The sequence below is a fragment of the Ziziphus jujuba genome, chromosome 8, assembly GCF_031755915.1.
Source record: "Ziziphus jujuba cultivar Dongzao chromosome 8, ASM3175591v1".
In the NCBI taxonomy this organism is placed as follows: domain Eukaryota; kingdom Viridiplantae; phylum Streptophyta; class Magnoliopsida; order Rosales; family Rhamnaceae; genus Ziziphus; species Ziziphus jujuba.
In genome coordinates this window covers 11,758,676-11,784,708 of record NC_083386.1, presented here as the reverse complement: position 1 = coordinate 11,784,708, position 26,033 = coordinate 11,758,676, and the positions used below count along the sequence as shown (strand labels likewise).

The following is a 26,033-nucleotide window of genomic DNA, read 5'->3' as shown; positions in this document are numbered from 1 at the left end:
TAATTTACCAAAAGTAATTTAGCATATTAATATAATTTAGAAGTTGGCAAATAAATTTTTAAAAAAATAAATATTATTAAATATAAATCAATAGTAGTTTTGGTAAATATAGTGGTAGATTAAATTGTACTTGTAGCATTATTAAAAAATAAAAAAATAAAAAAAAATTTTGATGGGATAACTTCATCTCCCTCTTTTACATGGGAAAACTTTATCCTATATAAAAGGAATTATTTGATAGGTCAAAGATTTTTTAATCATGTCAAGTGGTGGCAAAATACAGGATTATGATTATTTAATATCGCAATCTTAATCTTATCCTGCCTATCAAATAGGACCGATATGCTTATTTGTAAAGTACTTTTGCATTTTCGTGGAACCATCGAAATTGTTAGGTTAGGTCATTTCCTAGGTAAGCCTAACCTCTAAGTACGATGAATTTGTCCATTTACACAGATTACAAATTTAAAGGAAAAACGAAAAGAAAAATATTCCGGCCAAAAGTATGCTGTTAAAGGTTATATCATTTTCCATCAATAAGTAGAGGATCATAATTTCATAAAATATAAAATAGTCATTTTTCAAGCATTTTTCTAGCAGTTTGAAAATAAAAATGATCTTTAATTTACATTTTTATTTAAGTTCCATCATTGTAATACTTAAAAACCTCAATTTAATCATACCATATGATCAAATAATTCTTTTTCTCATCGAATAAGAGTTTGAACCTGCTTGATTAAACTTAATATTCTTATCTAATTAAACTAAAATTATTATTGTATAGAGAGATAGTCTAATAACAAAATCATTGTTGTTTCAGATAATAATTTTAAATTCAAATCTTTAATCTATATTAGAACTACTAGAAATGGTACGATTAAACATAAGTTTTTTTTTTTTTTTTTTTTTTTGAGAGCATTGAACCTATTTGACCAATTGCAATTTATTTACTTGAGACTAGACAAAAGGAAGATAGTTTTTAAAAAGTGCACGAAACAACAAAGCTTACCCTTATTTGAAAAGATCACGAACTTCGAAATACGATGTGTTCTTGACGACAACGTCATACATATGGAATAATTTCAGGTTGGAATAATTTCTAGGGAGTGAAATTAGGTAAGGAGAAGCTTCAGAGCGGTGGAATTGAATGAGGTCCAGATTTCCTCCATCATTGTAACGTTTCCAACCAAGCTCGAAAAGCCGCTGCTCAAGCTCCTCATGCGAGCTTATCACCTGGTTACATGGCAAGAACACTAGGACTTTTCGTCGACTTCCAAGTGAAGTCACTGAACCATGCATAATGGATATGTTGGGGTCGGATACAAGCCAATTAACACCATTCTTGTTGAATATCCACATACCAGATATTTGAATTAGTATGGTAGTGAGACTGAAGGTAGGGAAATATAGAGAAATGTGATGGGTAAATCATAGATATATATATATATATATATATATTTGGCAAAGGCTAAACAGTGAAAAGCTGCTTACAATTGAAAGTATTAAAGTATAATGATTTAAAATTTTAACGTTTCTCAAAGCAATTTTCTAAGGGTTCAGGAACTACGATTTCACGGGTTGAATTAAGCTCTACTTGGACCCTTATTTAATTCATCCCAATATAAAGATTAATCATTGTTAAATCTTAGTAGTTAATAATTTTCTTATTGAACAAGGCACTTCTCAGGTGCTCAACCGTACGTGCTGAAGGGCCTTTTTATTTTCCTTTTGGCTGAACCTCTTTTTTTTTTTTTTTTTTTTTCTGTGTTACCCAAAGGATCCAAAAAAATAAATAAATAAAAATTTTAGGAAAATTGATCTCTAAATCATATATTTTCAGTGTACGTAGAGAAAGAAAATTGAGCAACCAATAATTCTCACCTAAACATTTCATTAATTCTTCTAATCATCTCCACTTTGTTTTGTTCTCTGTGATAAATGCAGCAACTTGAATGATTCACAATTTGACAAACACACCCATGATACATACAGATCACAATTTGAGGGGATAAAAAAAGAAAAAGGAAAAAAGAGAAACTTGGTTTTTCTATGATACATATAGATCACAATCTCATATGGGTGTCAACCAACAACCAAACTCTGTCATATATGACGTGGATTCCTCAGAGGCATTGAAGCATCCTACTTACACCACTTCATCCATCACAGAAAGGCCTTCTGCATCACAGGCCGGCCCCCCCACCAGCCCGCCCCCCCCCTTCTTCTCCCAAAAAAAAAACACCTATTCCAACGTACCAAAATAAGCACTTTCACGTGAGGCTTTGTACTGAATTTGTGAATCCTTTATTTTTCATTTTTGAAGATCTAAACTGTGGAAGATTTGTATATAAGTGATTGTTGGTCTAGTCCTAGACTCTTACACTTCTTTTTGCTTTCTTTTTTCTATCAAAGGATAACATACTAATTCAAACAAATAAAAGTTAGGAAACCAACAATATTACAACGATACATATCTTACTGGCACCATTATTATGTTAGATCGTGTTCATATCTTTTATATATAATTACAAAGTCTTTATTCATACCATGTCCAATCCTTTCAAAAACTTTCCTATTAATAATTATAAGCCATGTTAGACCAAACGCCACCCAGATTTTGTATTATTGCAATAATTAAAGAGGTGGTTGTGAATATAAATCATACTGTAAACGGACAAACAAGCTTTGTAAGCTTGAAACTCCATAGCATTTCGGAGAGAATAGTGCAAAAGCACTTTGGAATGAGTACAATGAGAAGTTATATTTTGTGTGAAGCTCATGAATTCAGGAAAACAATAATTGAAGAGTGGAAACTGAAATATTCAGAAATTTAATTAATTACTGGAAATAAAGTTTGATTTGAAATATTTTAAGAATAATTTATTACTTTAAATAGAGCTATAAATAGCTTAAATCGTTTGAGATTGACTCTTGATCAATTTGGTTTAAGCTCGATCGAACTTGACTCATCCAAAAAATGAGACAATCTTGAATATTAAACAAAGCTCGCACAAATGTGATTTGTTGTAAGATTTGTGAGCCTTGAAGAATGCGATGTAAAAAGTGACAAGATTAATAAATAATAGATTGGGGTGAATTGTAACAAAGGACAAATGTGATGTAGTCAAGGTAAGTTTGGATAGATGTAAGGCACTAGCATCCAACTTTAGTGGTAAAAGACACCTTGTCTAATTCCACATCAACTGGGTGTAGAACGATGATGGTTTAAATATAAAATAGATATTTTTTTAACAATTAATGCATTTTCAAAACATTTAATTGTAAAGTTCGAAAAAATTCTAAGATTAAACATGCGTCAATTTGAGTAATCCTAGGATGCTAGATCTTCTAGAACGTCTAAATAAAAAAATCTCATACTATCTAGAGTGTGGTCAATAAATTTAAAATGAACCCATACTATCATACCATTTAGAGTGCGGTTGATAAATTTAAAATAAATCTATATCCAATGTTCAAAATTTAGATATTTATGGAAATATCAAAAGTTTAAAATATAAAAATTTCTATGGATATATCGAAAAATATCGAATATCGATAAAAACTCATAAAAAAGATAGAAATTTACTTTAAAAAATGAAAATTTTTGTTAAAGCTTTAGAATTAACTTATTTAATCAATCAATTATCAAATTGATTATAAAATTACAAAAACATTGAATAGATATTATATATTTTCTTAATTAATTTAATTGATAGTAAACGGTAATGATCATAAATAAATTATTATTAATAAAAATATGCAAAAAAAGTATAGATTTGATAAAAAAAAAATTGTTTATTAATTAAGATAAAACAATTATTACAATTACATTATATTTCATAAATATCATCTCAATACTCATGAAATTTTTAGGTGGTTGAAAATTATTAGTTTTTTTCCTCATTCTCATTTTTAGATTTGAAATGTAGGAAATAATTATTAAAAAATATATCTCGTTGATAATTTTTTTATGTAATTATTAATATATCAACTATAAGAATCTTGTATTAAATGTAGTTATCCTTAATATTTAGTATAATATATTCTATCATTTTTTTTATTTGCCTTATGTTATTAATTTAAATACTATCAAAATGCTAATTTACATAATATTATATTTCCATATTATTATTTTTTATTCTTATATAATCTACTATAAATTTGTAATTACGAGACTATAATGAATATATTTTATACAAAATATATAGCAAGTATATATATACTTTATTAATAAATAAAACATATGAAGGTTATTCAATTTAATTTACTCCATTTTATTCATATCATTAAATATTTGAAAGATAATTAAAAGGAAAAAAAAAATTATCACTAAAGTTAATTTGGTAAAATACTTTGCTAAACATCAATAATATTTATGAATTTTTTATAAAAGAATTTGAAAATTTTTATAGATATTTTCAAAATTTTCATAAAAATTTCACAAATTTATTTAGAAATTTTTAAATTTTCAATGGATATTATAAATTTATTAATTAAATTGTTAAGAATTGATGTGAATATTTTAATGGAAATTTCCATGATAATTTTTGCAAAATTACAGAATTTCGATAAATATTATGGAAATTATATCTATCTTTATTTGAAATCTAAATTTCTTTTCAACCCTTTAAAAAAATAAAAATTTCGAAGAGACAATATCAGTTTGAATTTGCATTTTTTCCATATGTATAAATATTTTATTATTAATTTAAATATATAGAAAAGTTATAATATATAAATATTATTTGTTATTTTTAATTTTATAAAAAATTAAAAAAAAAAAAAACAAATGGCATATGATAATAAGTTAGTGATGAAAACATATATTATGAAATGAAATACTTTCAAAATTTTTTGGGTTTTCATCTTACGACAAGCTAAGCTCAAGCTCAACTCATTTCCTTAATTTTAAGTGTATTTGGTGTATGCACATACTTTTGATCTTTTCAGTATTCGAATATACCAAAAAATGGTTGAAAACTTTTTGCCTTTCATATTCTTGAATAAACTTTGAACTAAATTTAAAAAAAACTTTTCAAATTCAAATCCCTCCTCTGTCTAATTGGGAAAGGGAAAAGAAGTCTAAAAATGTTATGTTAATTGAAGTAGAAACTTTCTTTTTTCTTTTTCTTTTTCTTTTTTTTTTTTTTGGGGGTTAAAAGACTTTTTGTTAAATAAGTTAGTAAATATTGCTCATATACAATTTTGAATTGCTCATATACAATTTTGAATAATATTAAACATATCAATTAAACTAATAAATGCTATTATATCAATGATTTATATTTAGTTACATTTATTTTTTAAAAAATTATTTATTCATATTTAAATATATTAAAATTTCAACCAATAAAATAATAATATGTCTCTTTGCCACATCGTTTTTATACTTATTGTGGTGGATTAATAGGTACCTTTAGCTTTACTTTTTAATTCTAATTTCTCCCATAAATACTATTAAAAATTAATTAAACTTAATAAAAAAGTTGAGTTTTCAAAATTAAATTTGGCATTTGTACACTTTCGTATGAGCTTGCTTGGCACATATGTACACATAATATAATTTTGTTCGAGTTAGGATAAGTAAATTTTCATGTACAAAATTGTAACTACCAGTCAAATTAATGAAAATGAAAGGGAAAGAAGTTTATCGTCCAAAACAGAAGTTAAAAATAAAAAATAAAAAAAAATAAAAAAAGAAGACAAAAAACAAAACAAAACAAAAAAAGAAAGAAAAAAGGAAATAGAAAGAAGCCCATTTTATGATGTTTACTGCTCATGCTACTCAATATTTTTCATATAAATATTATATATACATATATGATATTAGCTGGATTCATAAAATTATCACTGCCTAACATTAATAATTGGAATTATATTCATTAATTAGGTACCCATCATTGGATTCTCTTAAAAGCTGAATTAAATATGAATACGTTAACGTGAATATTTTATTACCCAATTGGTCGATATGCTGTTTAGGTAGAGCACAACAACTTGCAAAGACAGTATCTTTTCCATTTATCGATTTGGATATTTTCGATTAAATTAAAAAAAAAAAATTACCACCACGTGGTTTTACAGGTTAATTTTTTTTTCTTGTTAATTAATTAACAATATTTATTTTTAATTAATTATTTTTTCTTGAACAAAGACTAAAGCATTTATAAAATAAGGACACATTATCTTTCCTATATATCGATTTAGATATTTTCGATTAAATTAAAAAAAAATTACCACCACGTGGTTTTTACAGGTTAATTTTTTTTTTCTTGTTCATTAATTAATATCATTTGTTTTTAATTAATAAATTTTCCTCGAACAAAGTCTAAGGCATTTATACATAAGAGTCTCAACTCCATAATAATAATAATTTGATGTATAGCAGCCTAAATTTTAATATGGTCAAACATGTAACACTCTAGGGACAAAAAAATAATAATAAATAAATAGAACATGTAACACGCAAAAATATTAGTTTAATTAGAGAAAAGACTCGCTCTGAGTTTGTGAGGTGTCTAAGCGAGAATTGGTATTTGGTAGTCGTTTGTGGAATCTTGACCGCCCGTCACTGGATCCATGACAGCCCTTTGAAAAACACCTCTATATAAACCGTTAACCATGCCCATCTCACCCCAAAAAGGTCATTACCAATATTCTTGCAAATTTATTCAAACTGATCGAGTTCTGAGAAAATATTCTTTATCTGAGAAAGAGAGCGACACAGAGACAGAAAAAAATGGCAACTGGGATTTTGGAAGTCGAATTGATTGATGCAAAAGGCCTTGGAGGCACCGATATCATTGGTATTTATATGATATATATTTCTTCTCTCTTTTTTTTTTTTTTAGTTTGTTTGTCTTCTTTAGTATTTCGTGTATATATATATATATATATATATGTATGTATACATATGTGTGTTTGTGTTTTCAAAGATCATGCATGCATTACATTTGACATGTAAATCATGATTTTTGAGGTAGGAAAACTCTATACCGAATACCCATTCATATGCGTTAAATTTTCTTGGTTTCCGATTGCTTTTCTTTCATTTTCCGTTACTATTAGTGTTAATATCAATAAATTAGTCTCAAACCCTCCTGCATTAACGGAAAGGTGGTGAACTTTTGCACAGCAATTTTTTTATTTTTTTGGGAACGATTTTTGAGGTTTCTTTCCCATTTTTTTTCTTTTTCTTTTTTCTTAATTATTTAACTTGGTATATTTTATAATTATAATTAAACTATCCTCAATAGATACATATTTCGAATTCATTATCGGTTAAAATTCTAAGAAGAAAATGAGAATAATATAGCTAGCAGAGACAATTTCATTGAGTATATATATATATGTATGTATGAATATATAAAACAAATATATTTTGAGATGAAAAATTAATTGCTGAAAAAAGTGGGGGTAAATAGAAAGGAAACAATCGGAAAAGTTAGATGATTGATTAATTATTATTTTAATTTGCATTGCCGTGAAAATTTTATAATCCCATTTTGTAGCTTATATATTAATATTTATGTGCAACTACCTACTTTATTAATTTTTCTTTGGTATGAGATTTTGAATATTTGTTGAATAATAATCTGTTAGGCGACATCGATCCCTATGTTCTGATTCAATACAAAGGCCAAGAGCACAAAAGCACCGTGGCCAAAGGTTAGTTCTCAACCCACACCAGTGTTTTGATGCTTAATTTGAACATATGCTAATAAATTAAGGGAAAAATAATTAATCGGTTAATTCACAAAAACAAAGAAATAAAAAAAAATACCAAATAGCATTTTTAAAAAAGTAATTGCAATTTAATTTTTCGTATTTAACATTCTTTCTATATAAAAATATTAAATAGAGGCCTACTTGTACATTGAAACATATAGTAACTCAAATTGTGTATTATCGAAAGAAAATATATATTCTCAAATTTTGTCTATCAGTTGACCAAACCAAACAAACTTAATAAATATTTTACACAAAAAGAATAATATTTTCAAGGAACCAATTAAAGAGAGGTCGTCTTTGAATTTAAAATCAATTTATATACAGTGAAAATTCATGACATTGGGTAAATTCCAAATGGTGTGCAGGAGATAACCCTGTTTGGAACGAGAAATTCTTGTTCAATGCACAGTATCCAGTGACAGGCGATGGCTACAAGATTATCCTCAAAGTCTGGGACAAGGACACCTTATCTTCTGATGATTATATTGGCCAGGCTACGTAAGCAACTATTCATATTTACCTTTTTACATAAATTTGATCTCTTTGAAGTAATTTTTAATTCATGTGACGAAGACATAACTGATGTTTAAGATTCATGTGACGATTATTTATGGTTTCTGAAGTTTGAAAAATAATATTGATGGGTATTGATTGATGTTGATAGGATATACATAAAGGATTTATTGGCACAAGGAGTGGAGAGTGGAACAGCCCAATTACCTCCTAACAAATACAGTGTTGTTGGGGAAGACCTAACTTATCTTGGAGAGGTTGAAGTTGGTGTAATTTTTACCCGGAAGGTATTAAAAATTTTTTAAAAAAAATCCAATTTTCAATATTTTAAAAGAAGGGATTTTGTTTGGTTTCTAAATATTTCAGCTGATAAAAAAACAAAGTTTTCTTGTTTCATTTAGTTGTTTATTTATTATGTTTATATTGTTGGATTTTGTAGGATGGAGAGGTTCATCTTAATGATAGACAGTTTGGAGGATGGAGGCAAAGCGGTTTTAGCTAAATTTCATATATAATACCAATTCCAGAGACCCAACAAAGAAATTCCATGAAATTTGGTCAAGAGAGAGTTGGTAATTTGTAGAAGTATTAACTCCTTGTAATGTATTTTTATTTTTTTATTTTATTTTTTGTTTTTTTTGTGTCAATTGGTTGTAATGTAGTGTGCAATGCTTATTTCGTTTGTTTATGAGTTGGATCATCAATTAGAGTATGCAAAAATAAAAATCTCAAGTTGGTTGAATCAATATTAAAGCAATGTTTTGCTCTCTTTGACTAAAAATAGGATTTTTTATTTATTTATTTACCTAATTATTTCTCTAACAGTTGAAGGTATAGAACTCAAACTTCAATCATTAGATTGAGGAAACAATAGTTTAATCATATATACTCTTATTTTTATTACTAAGGCCCAAATTATTATTATTATTATTATTATTATTTTCATTTTTAAAAAAAAAAAGAAGAAAAAGAAACAAAAAATGGAATGAAGTTCTCAAGGTCCCAAACCCAATATTATCTATATATATATATATATATAGTTATTTATGCACTCAACTTCAACTCAAAATATTAGAATTTTCTTTTTTAGCTTTTGAATTGTATTGAAGTTAAAATTTAAAATTATATTTATTAATTATTGAAATTTTAAAAAAATATTTTTTTAAAAATAAAATTATAATAATTAAATTTATATTTAATTATTCTTTAAAATGTTAATTTTAATTTTTAATATGATTTAAAGATTAATAGAAAATCTAATGTAAAAATTATTAAATCATTCTCATGTCAACCTATTATATACGTATAAAATTTGGGAAATTATTTTAGGGACAATTTAGCCTAACAAGTAGGTTAATTAAGAGGATGAACAGAAGAATCAATGAGATGGATTGCTTGAGTACTTAGGTAATCGAAAAAAATATGTTAAAATAATTAGCATGTGCATATTTTTTTCCTTAAAATATGAGCTTGGGCTTTATCGTGATGTAGAGCCATAACTTTGACAAATTGTCCCAGTTGCCCCTGGATCTCAGAAGGGTAAGAAGTAACATTTTATTTTATTAAATATTTTTAGTCGCCAGCATACATAGAGAGTGCAGTTATCTATTTTTTTTATTTATTCTCAAATATCACATCATTTATTTTCCCTCCTCAGCCTGAGTTACCCTGGAATTTCATCACTTTGACGTATGTGATTCTTTCCCTCAATCTCTAATTTTAATAGAGGTTTAGGAAATTATTCAACAATTATATAATTAAGTCGACAAATAAAGAAAAGTTGTCAATTATCATTCTCTCACTCATAATGTACTTCCAAGTTCCAACATTGTGCATGACTCATTCACCCAAAAAACAGAAAAAAAGAAAAAAACAAACAACTTGTGCATGAATCTATTCGCCAAACAAAAAACCATGGTGCACGAATATGCTCCAAAAACTCTCTTCAATTGCTAACCCCTTTCCCAAAAAATAATAAAAAATAAACAAGTGCTAAGTCCAGGTTTGTTGACGTTTATGTTTTGGTTTTCTAGTTTCCTTATTCTTTTGAAAGATCAAATATATAAATGGTAAATGACTATTATGTAAATAAATTATAAGGGTGAAATAAAATATTTATCAAGATAAGCATCATTTTATAAATAATTTGAAATAATTTTTAACTATATTTTTACTTTTAATTTTGTAAGCAGCTCTTTTAAGATTGTAAAAACTTAACTATTATTTAAAGCACGCGCATAAATAATAAATAAGTAAAGTAAAAAAATTTCAAAAAATTGAAAGAGAAAAAACATAAATGAGCATTAAAATTTTAGAAATAACTAATTACTAGATTCTTCCACAAGTAAAAATGTATAAGTTAAGAAATTTCTCATATTGAGGAGGTCCCTAGCAACCAGACTAACAAAACAAGAATGAATTGTCAAATTTGTGATTGACATGCATCCACTTGTTCATAAATCATGCATGTGCAGGAGAAACATGGGCACATAAATAAATTGACCAGCATTGAGACTCAAGAATTTGTTGAATCTTTGTTAAGTTTGTGAATTCATTGAGGAATACCACTATTGACACATGAATTTTCCATTAATCAAACTTCCTCAAACCAAAGTTGCAAATGATCACCCATGAAGGAAGCCCTCGTCCCCTCAGCTAGGAACTTCTTTGGGATATCTGTTATGGATTTCTAAAAATCTCAAGAATATTCAATAAATGGTGACTTTCTCTAATTTTTATATGGACCTCAAGCTTGTATCTCGATTAAAAGAAGAATGTCGTTTTTTCTTTTTTTTCTTTTTTTCTTTTTTGGATGAAAGAGTGTCATTCTAGATGTAATAGGAATGTCCTTGATGTATGTAATTAATGCACCGTGTACATCCGTTTTAAATGATGACATCTCTCTCCTATTCACCAAAAACAAAAATGGAAAGAATAATGTTATTGGATAAAGATATATAAATATTTAAAAGAAAGATAAAGACGCAGGCCGTCTTAGCTCAGCCGGTAGAGCGCACGGCTTTTAACCGTGTGGTCGTGGGTTCGATTCCCACAGACGGCGTTAATGGGTTTTTTTAAATAAATATTTTTATCATCTTTTACTTTTCAGAACATGAGTTTCAACTATTCATGGGCTTCACGTCTCCATTCCTCCTTTTGAAATTAATGCAAACCTTGGAAACCAGAGAGACATTCATGAGATAACCATGCAGTCCCACTAAATTATCAGAAAAATTTTGAAACCGCCCAATCACATTCACACCCTACAAAGAAAAAAGAATTCTTTCCACCGCAAATTATCTATCATATTCAAATTATTACAAAATAATTTCTATCAACCTTTCCATTTTCTCGTTTGTTTTCCCATCCTTCCCTTCATTCTCATCCTCTCCATTGCCTCGTCTTCTTTTCTACCTACTCTTTAATGGCCACCACCACCACCAAATAATTCCTTTCTCTCTTTTTCTGAATTCTTTCCACCGCAAATTATCATATTCAAATTATTACAAAATAATTTCTATCAACCTTTCCATTTTCTCGTTTGTTTTCCCATCCTTCCCTTCATTCTCATCCTTTCCATTGCCTCCTCTTCTTTTCTACCTACTCTTTAATGGCACCACCACCACCACCACCACCAAATAATTCCTTTCTCTCTTTTTCTCTGTCTCTCCTGTTCATTAACACCTCTCCTACTTCTATTAATTTATTGTCATCTTCATTTATCTTTCTGAAACATAATGAAATTCGAAGAGTTTCTAATGCAGAGAAGTGATAATCAGCAGAGAAGACTCGCACTCGAGGATGAGGTTATTAACATTTTTTTTTTCCCATTCATTTTTCCCATCTGGGTTCTTGTTGAAATTCAGAACCCACATTGAATTTATGTAGAAGATTGAGAAAATTTTGCAGTTTTTAATGCTTAATTTAGCTTCCTTTGTATATACAGGTTATGAAATTGCAAGCAGAATTAGATGGGGAACAAACGCTCCACAGCATTTTGCATTGTGCAATTAATGGCCCCGTGCTATCACATCCATTTCCTTTCTCGTTTCTTCCTCGTCAGGTATATTTATATACATATATATATATATATATATATAGATATATATAAGTATTTTTAATACAAAGAAAACAAAAATTATAGTAGAAATTATATTATAGGTTCAGATGCTACTTGCTGAGCTAGCAATGGTAGAGGAAGAGATTCTTTGGCTGGAAAGAAAAGTTGAAGAACTGAAACTGAAGTTGTACCAAGAAAGGTCACAGAATAGAGAATGGGAAATGCGACAGCAGGAACAACCAAGGAGGCTATGGAAACAGAATCATTTAGTACTATGTGAAGAAGGAAATCAGTCTTCTTCGTTAGTTGTCGGTGAACAACGATGTAGATCACAGAATTATGAAGTTTTGAAGAAAGAGAGAATGGCAGGAGATAGAAGATCATCAATGGGTTCTGCATCAGAGATACAGAGTTGGTTTTCTAATTACAGGTCCAATGGTAAAAAATAAAATATACTACTACTCTGTTCATATATAGCAGAGAGAGACAATGTTGCAAAATATGCTAATTCTAATTATTTATTTATTGCATATTTTCAAAGGAGAAATTGCTGAGATATCAAGGAGATCAAGCGGAAGAAGTAGAAATCCACATGGAAAAAAAGATAACGAAAATGGAATTCAGAGACCAAATGAGCTGTCAGAAGAATTGCTGAAATGCTTAATATGCATATTTCTTGAACTAAATGAAACAACATTATTAGACAAAGAAGGATCAGCCGGTGTCCCAAAGCTGAGCCTTTCCTGCATGAATTCAAAAGGGTTTATGGCAAAAACCTCATTGATCAGTTGCAAATCACCTGCATTTAACATTGACCCTCGAGACCGTAGCCCACCACTGAGCCCGACGGGGGTGCGGGGGCAGCGCCCCCGCGGTATGGACCTGTTCAATTTTAGGGTTTCTTCTGTACCATATATATATCTGTATTTTTGTTCGGCTGTCATTGGGGTTTTTTAGGGTATCTCGAAATTTGGCTCACCTTGTACAAATCTTTCGATATTGGATTTGCTTCTCCCTGCCCGTGGTTTTTCCCGTCAAGGGTTTCCACGTTAATTGTGTGTTTGTTCTTTGCTTTCTTTGTTTCCGTTACTATTTATTTTTCTCCCAATTCCGTAACAATAACCATTTTAGTATGATGACTGAATCCTAATGTATTTCAGTATGATGTTGGGATCCTAATGTATATAGATTTAATATATAGGACTCAATATTACATGCGCATTGTAAATGTACAAACTTCTAGTTCACTATAAATATTCCTACTTTTATGGTTTATAAATAATGTTTATGCAATGAGATTGCTTTATTTGCTACACTTATTTACAATTCTATAAAGACGTAATGAAGAACTGCCATATGTACAAGTATAATTGATCTTAAGACTTATTGCTATCCACCGCCACCTTCTACCTCTATGGAAACTCTCTAAAATGGTACATATTGGTTTCATTATTTTAAGCATTATTGACCTTTAAAATATGCCATGTTACAAAGGGTTAGTGATCATAGCTAACTTGGACATAAATTTATAATTTCCATAAAAAAAAAAAAAATTTAAAAACATATGAATCTCGTCTTCAACAAGAACATCACAAAAGCCGCACATACTATTTTTAGTTAACCCTTTTTGCCACCTGGTTTCTTTAGTTAAGAGTTTACCGTAAGTGAGAAACCAAAAAAATATCTTTAACTATAGTTAATATCACCATTGTACAGCGAATGATAAGAAGGTTTCACAGACCGGACTCAGCCACGTTATGAGAGAATGTTGAAAACTAAGCTTGTATACTAATAATAATAATAATAATTCTGAATTAAAAATATCATGGTTTACCAAAAGGACTAGTGCTAGGCTATCAAAAAGTCTATCAGGATTACTTTGAAATTTTAATATAATCTAAATATATATAAATAAATTTTTAAAAAGATAGATACGAGAAAATATAAGCTCACAATAGCAATAACAACAACAAAAAATCAAATATAAACCAATAAAATTGAATAATGCTATAGTATCAAATACATCTGCAAAAATGCATACGAAATGTCATATATCAATATTTTATTAACTTATGTTTAATTATATATATATATATATATTTAAATTTATTTATTTATAATTAAATTATGTTAATATGTTAACTAATAAAATATTGATATACAGGCTAAATCTCTTATAAACAATTGTTTCGATAAAAAATTTCAGACACTTTGGGGTAGATTTATTTGGGTCGTTTAACATTATTTATAAAAATAATAACACTTCATCACTTGTATATATTTTGATAGACTTCCTCAAATATCATTCTTTTTGAAAATTAGGATCCCAGATATTTTCATAAATCTTGTATTTTCCAAATCTATTATGGACGTCCTTAACTGCTTTTTCAATTTATATATTATAATAATAATAATAAATGATGATGATGATAGCTAACATCTAACTAATGTTTTTTCTATTCAAATTTTTTATATTTGCTACTATTAGCAACAATAACAAATGAGAGCACAACTTATATGATAAATTTTAATTAGAATTATTTAATTATATTTGTCTTTTATTGCTACAACTCTGAAAATGAACTCATCAACGATAACAACTTAAATTAAAAGTTTCAAGGGTCATCCATCACCAAATACCCTTTTCATTTTCCAAAGATTATTTTTACAAAGTAACATGTATTAATATATATATATATATATATATATTTATATCTTAATTTGTAAAGAAAAATATTTCTAGTAAAACGTTACCAAAAGTCAATATCTTGAAAAATAGTTCCTTAGATTTTGCCCTTCTTTTTGATGGGATAGTAGACAAAGGCTGGCTTTGCGGGTCCTTCCAAAGGAAGGAAGCGTAAAGAAAAGAGAAAAATTGCTGAATAAAACAGTAAAAACCATTTTGTGAAAGTATAAGCAGCAATCAAATCATATTTGAAGGAAACTAAACCATACCCATACATGCTTATAAAATCAAAGTTTTGGTTTTACAGTTGTCCCGTTTCTGAGGAAACAAACAGCTGTCTGTAATATGTTCGAAGCAAAACACACATTCTGATCACAAAAAGAACTATCCAAACAAAACGAATTGGCATGCTCAATACATACTCAGAATAATACGTATCTTTTATACAAAGTTCTGTTTCTGTACAGATATCTGGACGGTCAGGAACTTGTAACTCAGCATGGAAAAAAATACAATTGCATTTTGGAAAAAGAAGTCGGCAGTGTTTTTCCTATTTTCTCTTCAAAATTAATCACATGGTTTTGCTCTGACCATTCTTACCAACTACAACTGGGTAAGAGAGGGCTCAGCTAAGAAATTGATAACCCTGTTCAACAAATTTAAGGCAAATACAGTTTCTTCACAGTTCACTTTAACGGACACATTCAGTGGTTCAGAACATTTACCTTCGATGGTTATAGTAATTAAGCAGGGGTTTGAGGTGCTAAGGATCTCACCACTGAAGCGTAAACACAAACCTGACGCATCGTCAAGGCTGGCTGCAATTGGCATATCAACAGATACAAGAAAGAGATTTGCATTGCTTAGCATCTTCAATGCTAGACACCGGCAAATTTCAAGGAACTTGTCTTTCACTAATAAGCTTTCACCCTCGTCCTTGTTTAACTCCCTAATGTGTTCCTTGAAGGTGCAACTGTTGCAAATTATGCAAGAGCATCCACTTTAGAATACCAAACAAAGACCAAAACAGGAGGAAAAAGAATTTGACACCCATGATTGATGGATTAGAAAATTGTCTTATAGTAGACTAAATAAAGGAGTCATCTTTCAATAAATAATGTAATGTGAATACATGATAAGATTAGCAATTAATGCACCTGTACAGGAGAAACCTTGAGAAACCTTGTAATTTGCTTCTTGACATGAGATAATTATGATAGAAATTGATACTTTTGCTCATCTCTTTTTTAAATTTTTCCTTGAAAGAAACTTCAACTCTATATTTGGAATTGGGATTTCAGTAAGGAAAGAAAAAGAGATAAAAGATATTGATTTCCTTGCATATTTCCATAGAAACTTTTGTTTTAAACAAACAACGGAATCTAAATCCTTTACATCCTATTTCCCTCATGAAATTCAAACTCCATATATAGCCTAACTGGTTTGAAAGGGAAGCTTGGACCAAAGTGCATTCACAACATAGCACCTCTATATCACTATTACAGTGATTGTCGTTCTATTTCTAAGCCAAATAAACACTGGAAGCACCTCGACACCACAGTGGACACAGCGTTGACATGCATGTAGAGTTTTAATTTGTAGCTTAATGAAGATGACAGAAATTCAGAAACTGAACCTCTTCAATACCCAGAGAAAGCATGGACTTCAGAAAAATATGAAATGTCAATGCTACAAGAAAATTCATCAAATGATGTTCAAAAGCATAGGCCAAAAGAATAAAGTTCAACATGCAACAAAATTAAGGTTTACCATATGGCCTAACAATTTGAAATAAAACAAATCTACAACAACGAAAAGGTCTAATTCACGTTTTGAATAGTGCAAGGGTGGGAAGCCTAATGAAAAACAGTGTACTAAATGAAATGTGTTGAGTATCACAAGACATTCTTCCCTGGATATAGCCAAGATTGATTTAAGCTTTAGAAGGTGTAAAATTGAAAGTGGCTGTGCATCTTTGTGTATTTTTGGGTGTGCACATGCAATCACACACTTTGTTTATTTGTTTGTTTGTGTAAGTGTGTGTGTGTGTGTGAGAGAGAGAGAGAGAGAGAGAGAGAGAATCCTCTATATGAACAAGAAAATTAGTCACTAACCTCCGTTTGTATTCAAACATTCCCGGGAGATGAGATTCCTTATTTACGAAGGTTTCTGGGTCCATTGGTAAAGCTCTCACAAAATATCCAATGTCAGGCCGTAGTTTAACAGGATGCCTCTTGCCATTGCAATATAAGGCCAATTTTAGAGGCAAGAGATGGTGATGGAAACGAACTTGGAGAATTCTTGTCATTGTCTGACCAGGTTCCAGACATATGATATCTTCTATAGGAACCACAGTGGGCACATCATCTTGTGATGTTATTGAGCTGCAGTATCAAGTATGATAGGAATTAGTACTTATTAAAGCCAAGATGATACAATGAACATGCATGATCATGGAGACACCACAGACTTTACGATTAGTGGCATCTCGAAGCTAGACATCTCAGTTATGCACCACAGATTAACTGTCTACACTAACAAATTAAGAGTTAACATAAAAGTCAGAAAACAATATTAGGGGAAGACAATACAAGAGCATTAAGAAAAATGGAAATGGAAGCAAGCATCCCTGAGATTTGATGTGTTGCATTAAACTTCGCCATTTGATTAAAATTTCATCAACTACACCCTACTGTAGAAGCAACATGCAATAAATGAGACTGCATCTCATCTCAGATACGTTAACACAGAACAGTACCAGGTATTAAAGAAGATTTGAAAAACAGAAGATCTGTTAGTACAAAATAAAGGTTTCTAATCAGGACTTTTCTTTCTTGTTTTAAAATCAAAGATATTCTGAACATCAAGTGTTCTACTGCCCAAAATAATCCAGGCGTGAGCCACCTAGAGTGTCCTGCAATTAGTTCTACTTCCCAAAAACTAGCACTTACATAGTCAAGTATAAAACTAGCACTTGCATAGACAAGTATAAATTAGATCTTTCTAAAAAGTGAAACTTAGAATCACCTCGCTGTCACTTGGTCTGCAGAATCTAAGTCTTTGCTAGATTCTTCATCAACTAAAGTTATATCGGACATTGGTTCCGACGAACAGTTCTTGAAGGAAACCTCTATACACACAAGTAAAGGTGAGATGTTTGAGATCTCTGATGAGAAGGAATAATCCACCTTTAAGCCATTTCCATTTACAGGATCCAATAGTGCATAGTTTTTAGGTTTAACTTGGCCTCTAATATCCCCAATAGAAATTCTTGCTGAAGATCTATGGACTATGCTTGGTTCTGAAGTATTCACACTTGACAAACCAGGCTGCTCATCTAACCATGACTCTAAAGCTCTATTTGATAGTAATTCCCCAAAATCAGCGGCACCAGACTGAGAACCACTATTTTGCGTTTTATAAGTATTGGCAACTTCAGAAATCTGAATTAAAGGATCAGCATTGCCCTCATCTTCACTTGCAGAACCTGTTACATCACCGCTGCCATTGCCACTTGAACCCCTAATGCTATGCTGAGAACTATAACAAGATGCACTTTCATTATCTGATGATCCCGATAATGTATCCAGATCATCTGTCACAGACGAATTGCTATTAGTGGCAAGCTCCCCTGATGCACTTAGTTCACAGGTCAAACTACAAGGCTTCGGTAGTGGTTCATATCCTGGAGCAGCATGGAGAACAATCTGAGATAAAGATCCAGGAAGATAAATTCTATGGTTATAAGGCTCAGGGGGCGTTGGTTTTGTCTTTTGCCCAAAAATGCATTCTATGAGTACACATGACAAGTCTTTATTTTTGGGTACATAATTTCTCTCTCTCTCCACACCTTGAGAATCCAAATGAAATGACAGAAGTTTCTTTAGAAAACTAGCCCGGTCACGAACATCATAGTTCAAGTCATATTTGGCCAATTCAAGCACATAGCTTAAAACTCTTTGAAATTCCAACAGATCCTCTCCTTTTGCACACAGTAGAACCTATAAAAATACCATTTTGAAACTTCAGAATCAATGAGTGACTAGTAACCGCCATAGTTAGATAGGAAATATAAGAAATTGAAATTGATGATACAAAACTTTTGTGTTATACTTACATATGGTAGCACTACAACTTATCCCAACTATATGAGATTAGCAATTCAAACCTAGACTAAAGAAGTAAGGAGCAATGTGAAGGAACATTACACAAAACTGACACTTGTTTGCATTCAGGAATTTATTGATGTTGCGCAATTAATTCTGTAGGAAAACAAAGTTCAAACTAATAACCACTCAGTATATTCATGTTTCTCCAATAACCAAGGAGGCTAAAGCATGATATCAATATCCATATCCGTGTATATACAAATTTGAAACCATTTCAAACTATATACCTATATATTTTCCAATTTTACATATCACAAGAATAATTTTATGAATCCTATAAATCTTACTAAAACCATTTAAAGATTATGAGGTAAGCTGGTTTACAGTACCTTAACAGTAGTATTAAGGATCTGAAGCTTTGTTTCTAATGCTTCTGACATGAAGCACCGTGCAAGATACTTAAGTACTGTGGTTAACATCCTTGGAATTTGGTCTCCTAAAGAGCCATACTCTCCCACCATCCAAATGATCATTGCACGAGCTGCAGGCACCTTTATTGAATCCAAACTACGAACCAACTGGATAATAACCTTTAAAATGAACAGGAAAGAGTTATTATATGCAAAAAGAAAAATGAAATCAAAGTAAACGTTAAAACATTCCAACTAAAATTACTCACAAAATCATAGATGGGAGCCAAATTGAATGATCTCACTTCTTATGTTATTCTCAACATATCATTTACATAATAACCATGCCTGAGGTTGAGAGGCACTGCCATAACAATTTTTACAAGGAAAGCTTCCAAACTAATGAGTTAAGAACTAAGGCTAGAATATCATATCAATACAAACAAATAGCTACAGCTGCAAAGATGCTTCGACAATGAACATTCAACAACAGAGAACAGAAGTATTAGATCCATGTAAAGCAAAATCCTCAGTAGCATATATAGTAATTCAAATTTGATATTGCATCCATGCAGCAAACAGAAAAAAGGAAATGAGGCATAATTGTGCAGCCATTACAAAATTACACTAACATAATGAACAGAACCATCCTATGAGCAATAATTTTCTGCAAAAAAATCCAAATATATCATGTATTCTCCTCATCCTTCTTAAATAAAGTCTCTCTTTTCCAAAGTTCTATAAAGATCTAATATTCAGACAGAATAAACAGAAAAGTGAATATTAGAAATAAATGACATCACCTTAATCATAAAAACTGGAAAATAAGAATACCTTTTCATGGCTGAGTGGATCTTGTCTAATAATCGACTTAATGGACATTATTGCTTGAATCAAAACACCCGCTTCCCCATCCATGGACCCATTGACAGTAGTAAAACATTCTGCAAAAAGTGGATGCAATTCAGAAAAACGACTAGCCAAATTTTAGGTAGATTTGTATATGTAGGTGGTCACAAACCCTGTCTAGTAAAAGCCAATAACCATTCCAAGCATGTGCTTGCCATTTTTGGAAGTCGTTGTACACATATACCAATTGCAGCAACAGTATCAGCAGCAAATCTCCTGTCTGGATCTCTAACATAATCCTAGCAAAAATAGAAAAATCAGCATATTTCATGCACTTGAAAGTTGAACGCATTAAAAATATATAACATTGAAAGCAAAGTCAATTAATACATTTATTTTCTAATTGTGCATCCTACATAATATGGTGTAATCCAACATGGCCCTCATTTCTTCTCAAAATTATCAAGGCGTTATGCCAACAGAGAGTATTGTTTTAAAAAATGTTCTAACTAGAAAAAATCAGAAAGCTAAGATAATAATTTATATACTATCCTGTACACACTGGAAGAAGAAGCCCAACCAGGTTTAATACTTCCTCATAGAGCGCAGCTACCTATTTGAAAAAGCATCAGGGAGAACTTACCTGAAACTCTTTTAAAATGGACATGATTGATGAATCTGTAGCAATAGAAGCCAAAATCTCCAGCTTCAAAGTTTTAATATGATATGAATCTGAAGAGCATATGTATAAGTCTTCATAGTGTGGAGCAAAGAGAGAAGGCATTGCTTTGGCAAACACTTGAATGTTGTTGAGGACCTGGACATGCACGTCAACAAAATAACACTCACCAACTTAACCAATGCTAACTGATAGAAAAACACAAAAAGATAACAAAACAATATTTGAATAGTATAATTGGCCAGAAAAAAAAAAATACATAAAATAATAACAGCAAGAAATTTGCCAACCATATGAGTCTAATCTTAAATCAATTTTATATAATGTTTGGCTGATTTTTGGAGAACCTTACATACACCAAAGAATTGTGGCATTACCAGGCTGACCAAGATCCAAAAATGAAAAAACTAGTCAAAAACAGCTAAAGTTAACAAATACTAAGTACAGAGGGCTAGAAAGTAAGCATCAATATTTATGATTTGGACCATTTTCCTATTAAAATTATGTCCAAAATACTGAGATTAAAAACTGGTACGATCCCTCATTTGAAAGTTGAACAATAATAAAACATTTGCCTTCACTTAACTTCAAAAAGTTTGGAATCATAAATGAGCATCATACAGTTGTAAAAACAAAGTAATACAATTGTTTGCACAAATCTCATATTCTTCATGGTTTGTGCTTATAAGCACATTCCACATAAATAAATATACAATTAAATGTTATTAATTCTCAAAGACAACAAGATTTTGGAAGTTGCAATGTCAGACTCGTCATATTGGTATCAAAACTCAAAACGTCATACATTATACAAGATATATACGAACAGATGAAGACACACACAAACATCAATGGAATTTGAAAACTGCAAGTTAAGGAATTGCTCAAGTACCACATATTTTGAGGCAGTAGATGATCTTAGGACAAATAAGAGAGGTTTAACAATCCTTTTAACATCCTTCATTGGCGCCATAATCCAGTGCACACCAGCAGCTGCTAACACCACGGCACTATTATTACTCCATAACAATGGAGATGTACACTGCAGCAGGATCTTCACATCTTCATTACTTTCACCAGAGTGGAAACATTCTGATTTAGATTCATAAGAACCTTTATTCAATAAACTTGATCGAGACAAATATTCATCTGGTCCTTCAATATAGCATTGAGAGACCATATGTGCAATTTCAGACTCGTAATACAAACCCAAGTCACCATTGTCTTCTAGGAAAGTAAATTTGGGGTTAGACTCTAAGCCATCCTTTTGAGATTGACTGTTCTCTTTACAGTGCAAAGAACACATAATTGATCCTTCTACAAGCCCATGCCTTGCAATTACATAGCGCAAAAGAACACCAGTTAAAATTATTTGACCCCATTCTTCAACATCAGGAAGAATCTCGCACAATCTTTGATAATTTCTTCCAATCATGAACAGATTATTTGGACAAACAGAAGCAAATGCTGCAGCAGCAGCTCCAACAACAGCAGGTGAATGATCATTTAACAATATTCCGACAATCTGCATAAAATAAAGTACACTTTAACATGAAACTACCTGTAGCATAGTAAAAGATAATACATATTACCTATACAGTGCGGGTGAGCACACCTTTATTTATATCAAACAACAATTGGCATTACTCAGACAACAAGAAGAAGAAGAAGAAGAAGAAGAAGAAGAAGAAGATTTGTGTTGGTATGTTCCACATTAAGAAGTCACTATTCCACCATGGAATAGAAATTTCCCATAAAATGCCGAATAGCAAAAATATTAACTTTGATAGAATATAAGCACATGCTTATGCATGTCAAAAACAATTTGTTAAAAGTAATCCTAAAGAAACAAAGGTTGTGCTCGAACCATTACGCTGGCAATATATGTTTAGCCAAGTAATAACATTTGATAACACAAGCATATAGCTACATGCATATAGACACACAAATTTGCCTCTAGCTAAAATGCATCTATCTGGGAAACAGAACTCCACATGAGAGATAGTTTGACATGAGGCTGAATGTAGACACACCAATCCATGCAAAAACAGATGGAAACATTTCAAATTTCTATATGACATGTACACTTTCCGCATTGAGGTCAGCTTCAGAAAAGAGAACTGTTTGGGAAACTTCCAAAAAGTTTATTCTAGGATAATGAACATAACAATTCTACTTAAATGGATTCTACTATCCCATATAACTCGCCTATGAGATTCTTAAAACCAGCAAAGCTTTAATTTATTTCCTTCACCCAAAAACACCATAATCTAGAATAACAATGAGCATCACTTATTAACATAAAAATGAAACTAACCTCTTCAATGGTTTCTGTGTTTTCCTCTTGGCGCAAATCATGCAGCTTGGGAAGAGCATTTGCTGCACATTTCCGGACAAACACAGACGGGTCTCTAGCACATTTTCCAACAGCAACCAAAACAATAGGTGCAATAACATGTAATCGGATTCCCGCCATTGTACGGAGCGCCCATGCCCTCACTAAAGGGTTTGTATCCCCTAAGTCCTTCTGAAAACAATTAATTGATAGCAATGCTTCATTCGGACGCCTAAATTGCAAAGACAGAACTCTTGTAAGTAAGCTAAACAAAGTAAGATTTACAAGCTGAGCTTCGAAAAATAATCTAACTTTTGAGAAAGATGAATTGTAATTCAGATTGAATTTTTATATAATTCGCATTAGCAATGAATATATCGAAAATTGAGAAACGGTTTAGAAATTACAGCGTAGAGCATAGCATACTTTTCAGCATAATGCAACAGGTATAAGTAAGCCAGCTTCTTTACTTCCAAAGATTGTGAAGCCACGTTCTTAACAACCTACAATTCCAATTGAATCCGAAAATGATTTTAGTTTTTCCTCCCTTTTTTTCTCAGAATCCTAAAACCAAAATCTCAAAGCCAAACCAAAAAAAAAAAAAAAAAAAAAAAAAAAGACGGAAAACGTAAAAAAGATCACGAAGGGCGAGAAGAACCTGAGGGAAGAAATTGGAGACGTCGCATCCCTGAGCAATGAGAGCGAGCAAGCGTTTGAGAGCTTCGCACTTCTCGGAATCGAACTTGCTGTCAAGAAGCGGAGCGATGTTGACGTCATCAGGATCGTCGTAGAGGTGGGCGTCCGTACCGATCCGAAACACCATTGTGGATGCCTTGCTCAGAGTCTCCGCCGTGGCACCGAATTGCGGAAACATTTTAAGGGTTTTGGCTTCAGGATTTCCGATCTTTCTCGACGACTACATGAGAGAGTGACAATGCTCAGAAAAGAAAACAAATTGGCAAAAAGAAAAAGAAAACGGTGAACCTTGCTGAAATAAATGGGTCACAACCGGTACCCAGCTGAAGATGGCATTGCGATTTTGGGGGGTTGTTTGGCTACGCACGAAGTTCGATTCTTGTCCGGGATAAGGCAGGTTCTTAACTAGGAATTATTATTATTATTATTATTTTTTTATTGTGCATATATATATATAAATATATATATATATATATATATTTATATACACATTTTTTCTTCTTGCTCGAAATAGAGAAATTCATGTTATCATTGCATTAATGTGTGTTGTTTGTTTCGTTAGAACTTATGGTTACTTCTAGTCTTTATTAATTATTATTTGAATTCAATTAATAATTATTTATGGTTTTTTTAACTTAATCTTAATTAGATTTATTTTAAGTCATAATATATTTTATTTTTGTTTCTTTTTTTTAATTTAGTATTTAATATAAAACATTTTTATCTTGCTTTAGAATGCTTAAATATATCACTTATTCTAAAAAGCTAACATTTATTTTTTTCTTATTCGGCAAATATCCGAAAGTGTTTTTGAAGTTTTTTTTTTTTTTTTTTTTTTTTAAATAAAAAACTACCTTTGTCAAACTTTGAATTCTCAAATCAGGCTTCGACTTTCTTTCTATCTCACTCTCTTCTGTAGCCACCAATTTACCCAAAAATGGATCTAAAACCCTTTGGATGAGTCTATCATTGATTTGAGACCATCGTCTTGAGTTAGGTTCTTTAGATCAAGTTTTTTTATTACAGTTTAGCTACAAATTTTTTTAGCTTGTAAGTTTTGGAATTTCTAATTCGAGTTTTTTTTAAATTTCTGTCTACAATTCTCTCAACTTCTTTTTTCGACTACCATCTTCTCTTCTTGCCACCGATAAGTTGCTTTGCTTTCCTTTTTCTCTCCTTCCTCTTACGCTCTTTCATATCTGTCTCTCATATGGTAGTTATTGGCGATTGAAGCATCAAGATCATGGTAGGAAAGAAAATCGATTTAACGGGATGGAGGAGAAACTAGTGGGTGTTACAAAATCTTTGGTTCCCTTGAATTTTCTAGGAAAATACAAGGGAAAAAACCATATTGGGGAAAAGAATAGTTTTTTAATGCTTATATTTTAAGAGAATAGTTATAGTTGTGTGCCGAAAAAGGAATTAATTTTTATTGTGTTAAAAAGAAAATCAGCAAAATATTTGATAATTTATATTAATAAAAACACTATATAAGTATCTGGTAGCTTATTAAATTGAATTGCTGTAAATTTTATAGTTACTAATATAATATGCATAAGGTTTTTTTTTTTTTTTAATAAGAAAAAAACAATGATTTATATGTAGCTATGGATGATATTTTGTATACTAAAATTAAATCATATATAATAAATCGTAAAAGTGTTACTTTAAAGTATATAATTTTTTTTTTTTGAGGTCCAAATCTCAATTTTAAAATAAAATACTTAACAACCAAAATATTATTTATTTAAATATAATATATAATACATTTATTTAAATATTAAAGTGGTTGATTTATATTAGAATTTTTATTTGAGTTTTTATCTAGAGAGTTTTGATTTGAGTAAAATTGCTTGATGGGATAAAAGATAAATGTAATGTGGTATTATATTAATTAATTAAGGGTATTTTGAAAATTTAAATTTATCTATCCTAAATTACTTAAAAAAAAAAGTAAGTTTTAAA

General features: G+C 30.5%; 3 protein-coding genes and 1 non-coding gene across 5 annotated transcripts; 3 read left to right on the top strand and 1 right to left on the bottom strand.

The window, feature by feature from the left end:
- Positions 1–6,649: 6,649 nt before the first annotated feature.
- Positions 6,650–9,016, top strand: LOC107413451 (16 kDa phloem protein 1). Its single transcript, XM_016021404.4, has 5 exons — positions 6,650–6,806; positions 7,603–7,668; positions 8,097–8,229; positions 8,396–8,531; positions 8,684–9,016. Exons 1-5 carry the CDS (start codon positions 6,740–6,742, stop codon positions 8,744–8,746), a joined length of 465 nt encoding a protein of 154 aa, XP_015876890.2. The 5' UTR covers positions 6,650–6,739; the 3' UTR covers positions 8,747–9,016.
- A 2,216-nt stretch (positions 9,017–11,232) lies between these two features.
- TRNAK-UUU (transfer RNA lysine (anticodon UUU)) lies at positions 11,233–11,305 on the top strand. The gene has a single exon. It is a non-coding gene; the product is annotated as a tRNA-Lys (tRNA).
- A 582-nt stretch (positions 11,306–11,887) lies between these two features.
- Positions 11,888–13,469, top strand: LOC107413427 (uncharacterized). The gene is made up of 5 exons (XM_060819821.1): positions 11,888–12,050; positions 12,191–12,307; positions 12,406–12,742; positions 12,846–13,178; positions 13,465–13,469. Exons 1-5 carry the CDS (start codon positions 11,982–11,984, stop codon positions 13,467–13,469), a joined length of 861 nt encoding a protein of 286 aa, XP_060675804.1. The 5' UTR covers positions 11,888–11,981.
- A 1,906-nt stretch (positions 13,470–15,375) lies between these two features.
- LOC107413460 (AP3-complex subunit beta-A) lies at positions 15,376–24,420 on the bottom strand. Of its 2 annotated transcripts, none has more exons than XM_060819650.1 (11): positions 24,031–24,420; positions 23,799–23,875; positions 23,355–23,604; positions 21,930–22,562; positions 21,002–21,175; positions 20,531–20,657; positions 20,344–20,453; positions 19,489–19,689; positions 18,018–18,991; positions 17,105–17,374; positions 15,376–15,963 (listed from the first exon to the last, which is right to left on the bottom strand). In XM_060819650.1, exons 1-11 carry the CDS (start codon positions 24,244–24,246, stop codon positions 15,594–15,596), a joined length of 3,402 nt encoding a protein of 1,133 aa, XP_060675633.1. In that variant the 5' UTR covers positions 24,247–24,420; the 3' UTR covers positions 15,376–15,593. The 2 variants fall into 2 exon arrangements, with proteins under 2 accessions (XP_060675633.1, XP_024927490.1); XM_025071722.3 differs by having other exon boundaries at positions 23,780–23,875; positions 24,031–24,045.
- Between the last annotated feature and the right edge of the window lie 1,613 nt (positions 24,421–26,033).

Bases quoted from the DNA above. Each gene is read 5' to 3' on its own strand.
- LOC107413427 (XM_060819821.1), top strand. From the start codon at position 11,982: ATGAAATTCGAAGAGTTTCTAATGCAGAGAAGTGATAATCAGCAGAGA. The intron at 12,308-12,405 runs GTATATTTATAT...ATTATATTATAG, and splicing joins TCTCGTTTCTTCCTCGTCAG to GTTCAGATGCTACTTGCTGA. The intron at 12,743-12,845 runs GTAAAAAATAAA...ATATTTTCAAAG, and splicing joins TTCTAATTACAGGTCCAATG to GAGAAATTGCTGAGATATCA.
- LOC107413460 (XM_060819650.1), bottom strand. From the start codon at position 24,246: ATGTTTCCGCAATTCGGTGCCACGGCGGAGACTCTGAGCAAGGCATCC. The intron at 20,658-21,001 runs GTAAGTTCTCCC...TATTTTTGCTAG, and splicing joins CCATTTTAAAAGAGTTTCAG to GATTATGTTAGAGATCCAGA. The intron at 20,454-20,530 runs GTTTGTGACCAC...CACTTTTTGCAG, and splicing joins ATTGGCTTTTACTAGACAGG to AATGTTTTACTACTGTCAAT.
- LOC107413451 (XM_016021404.4), top strand. From the start codon at position 6,740: ATGGCAACTGGGATTTTGGAAGTCGAATTGATTGATGCAAAAGGCCTT. The intron at 6,807-7,602 runs GTATTTATATGA...ATAATCTGTTAG, and splicing joins TGGAGGCACCGATATCATTG to GCGACATCGATCCCTATGTT. The intron at 8,532-8,683 runs GTATTAAAAATT...TGGATTTTGTAG, and splicing joins GTGTAATTTTTACCCGGAAG to GATGGAGAGGTTCATCTTAA.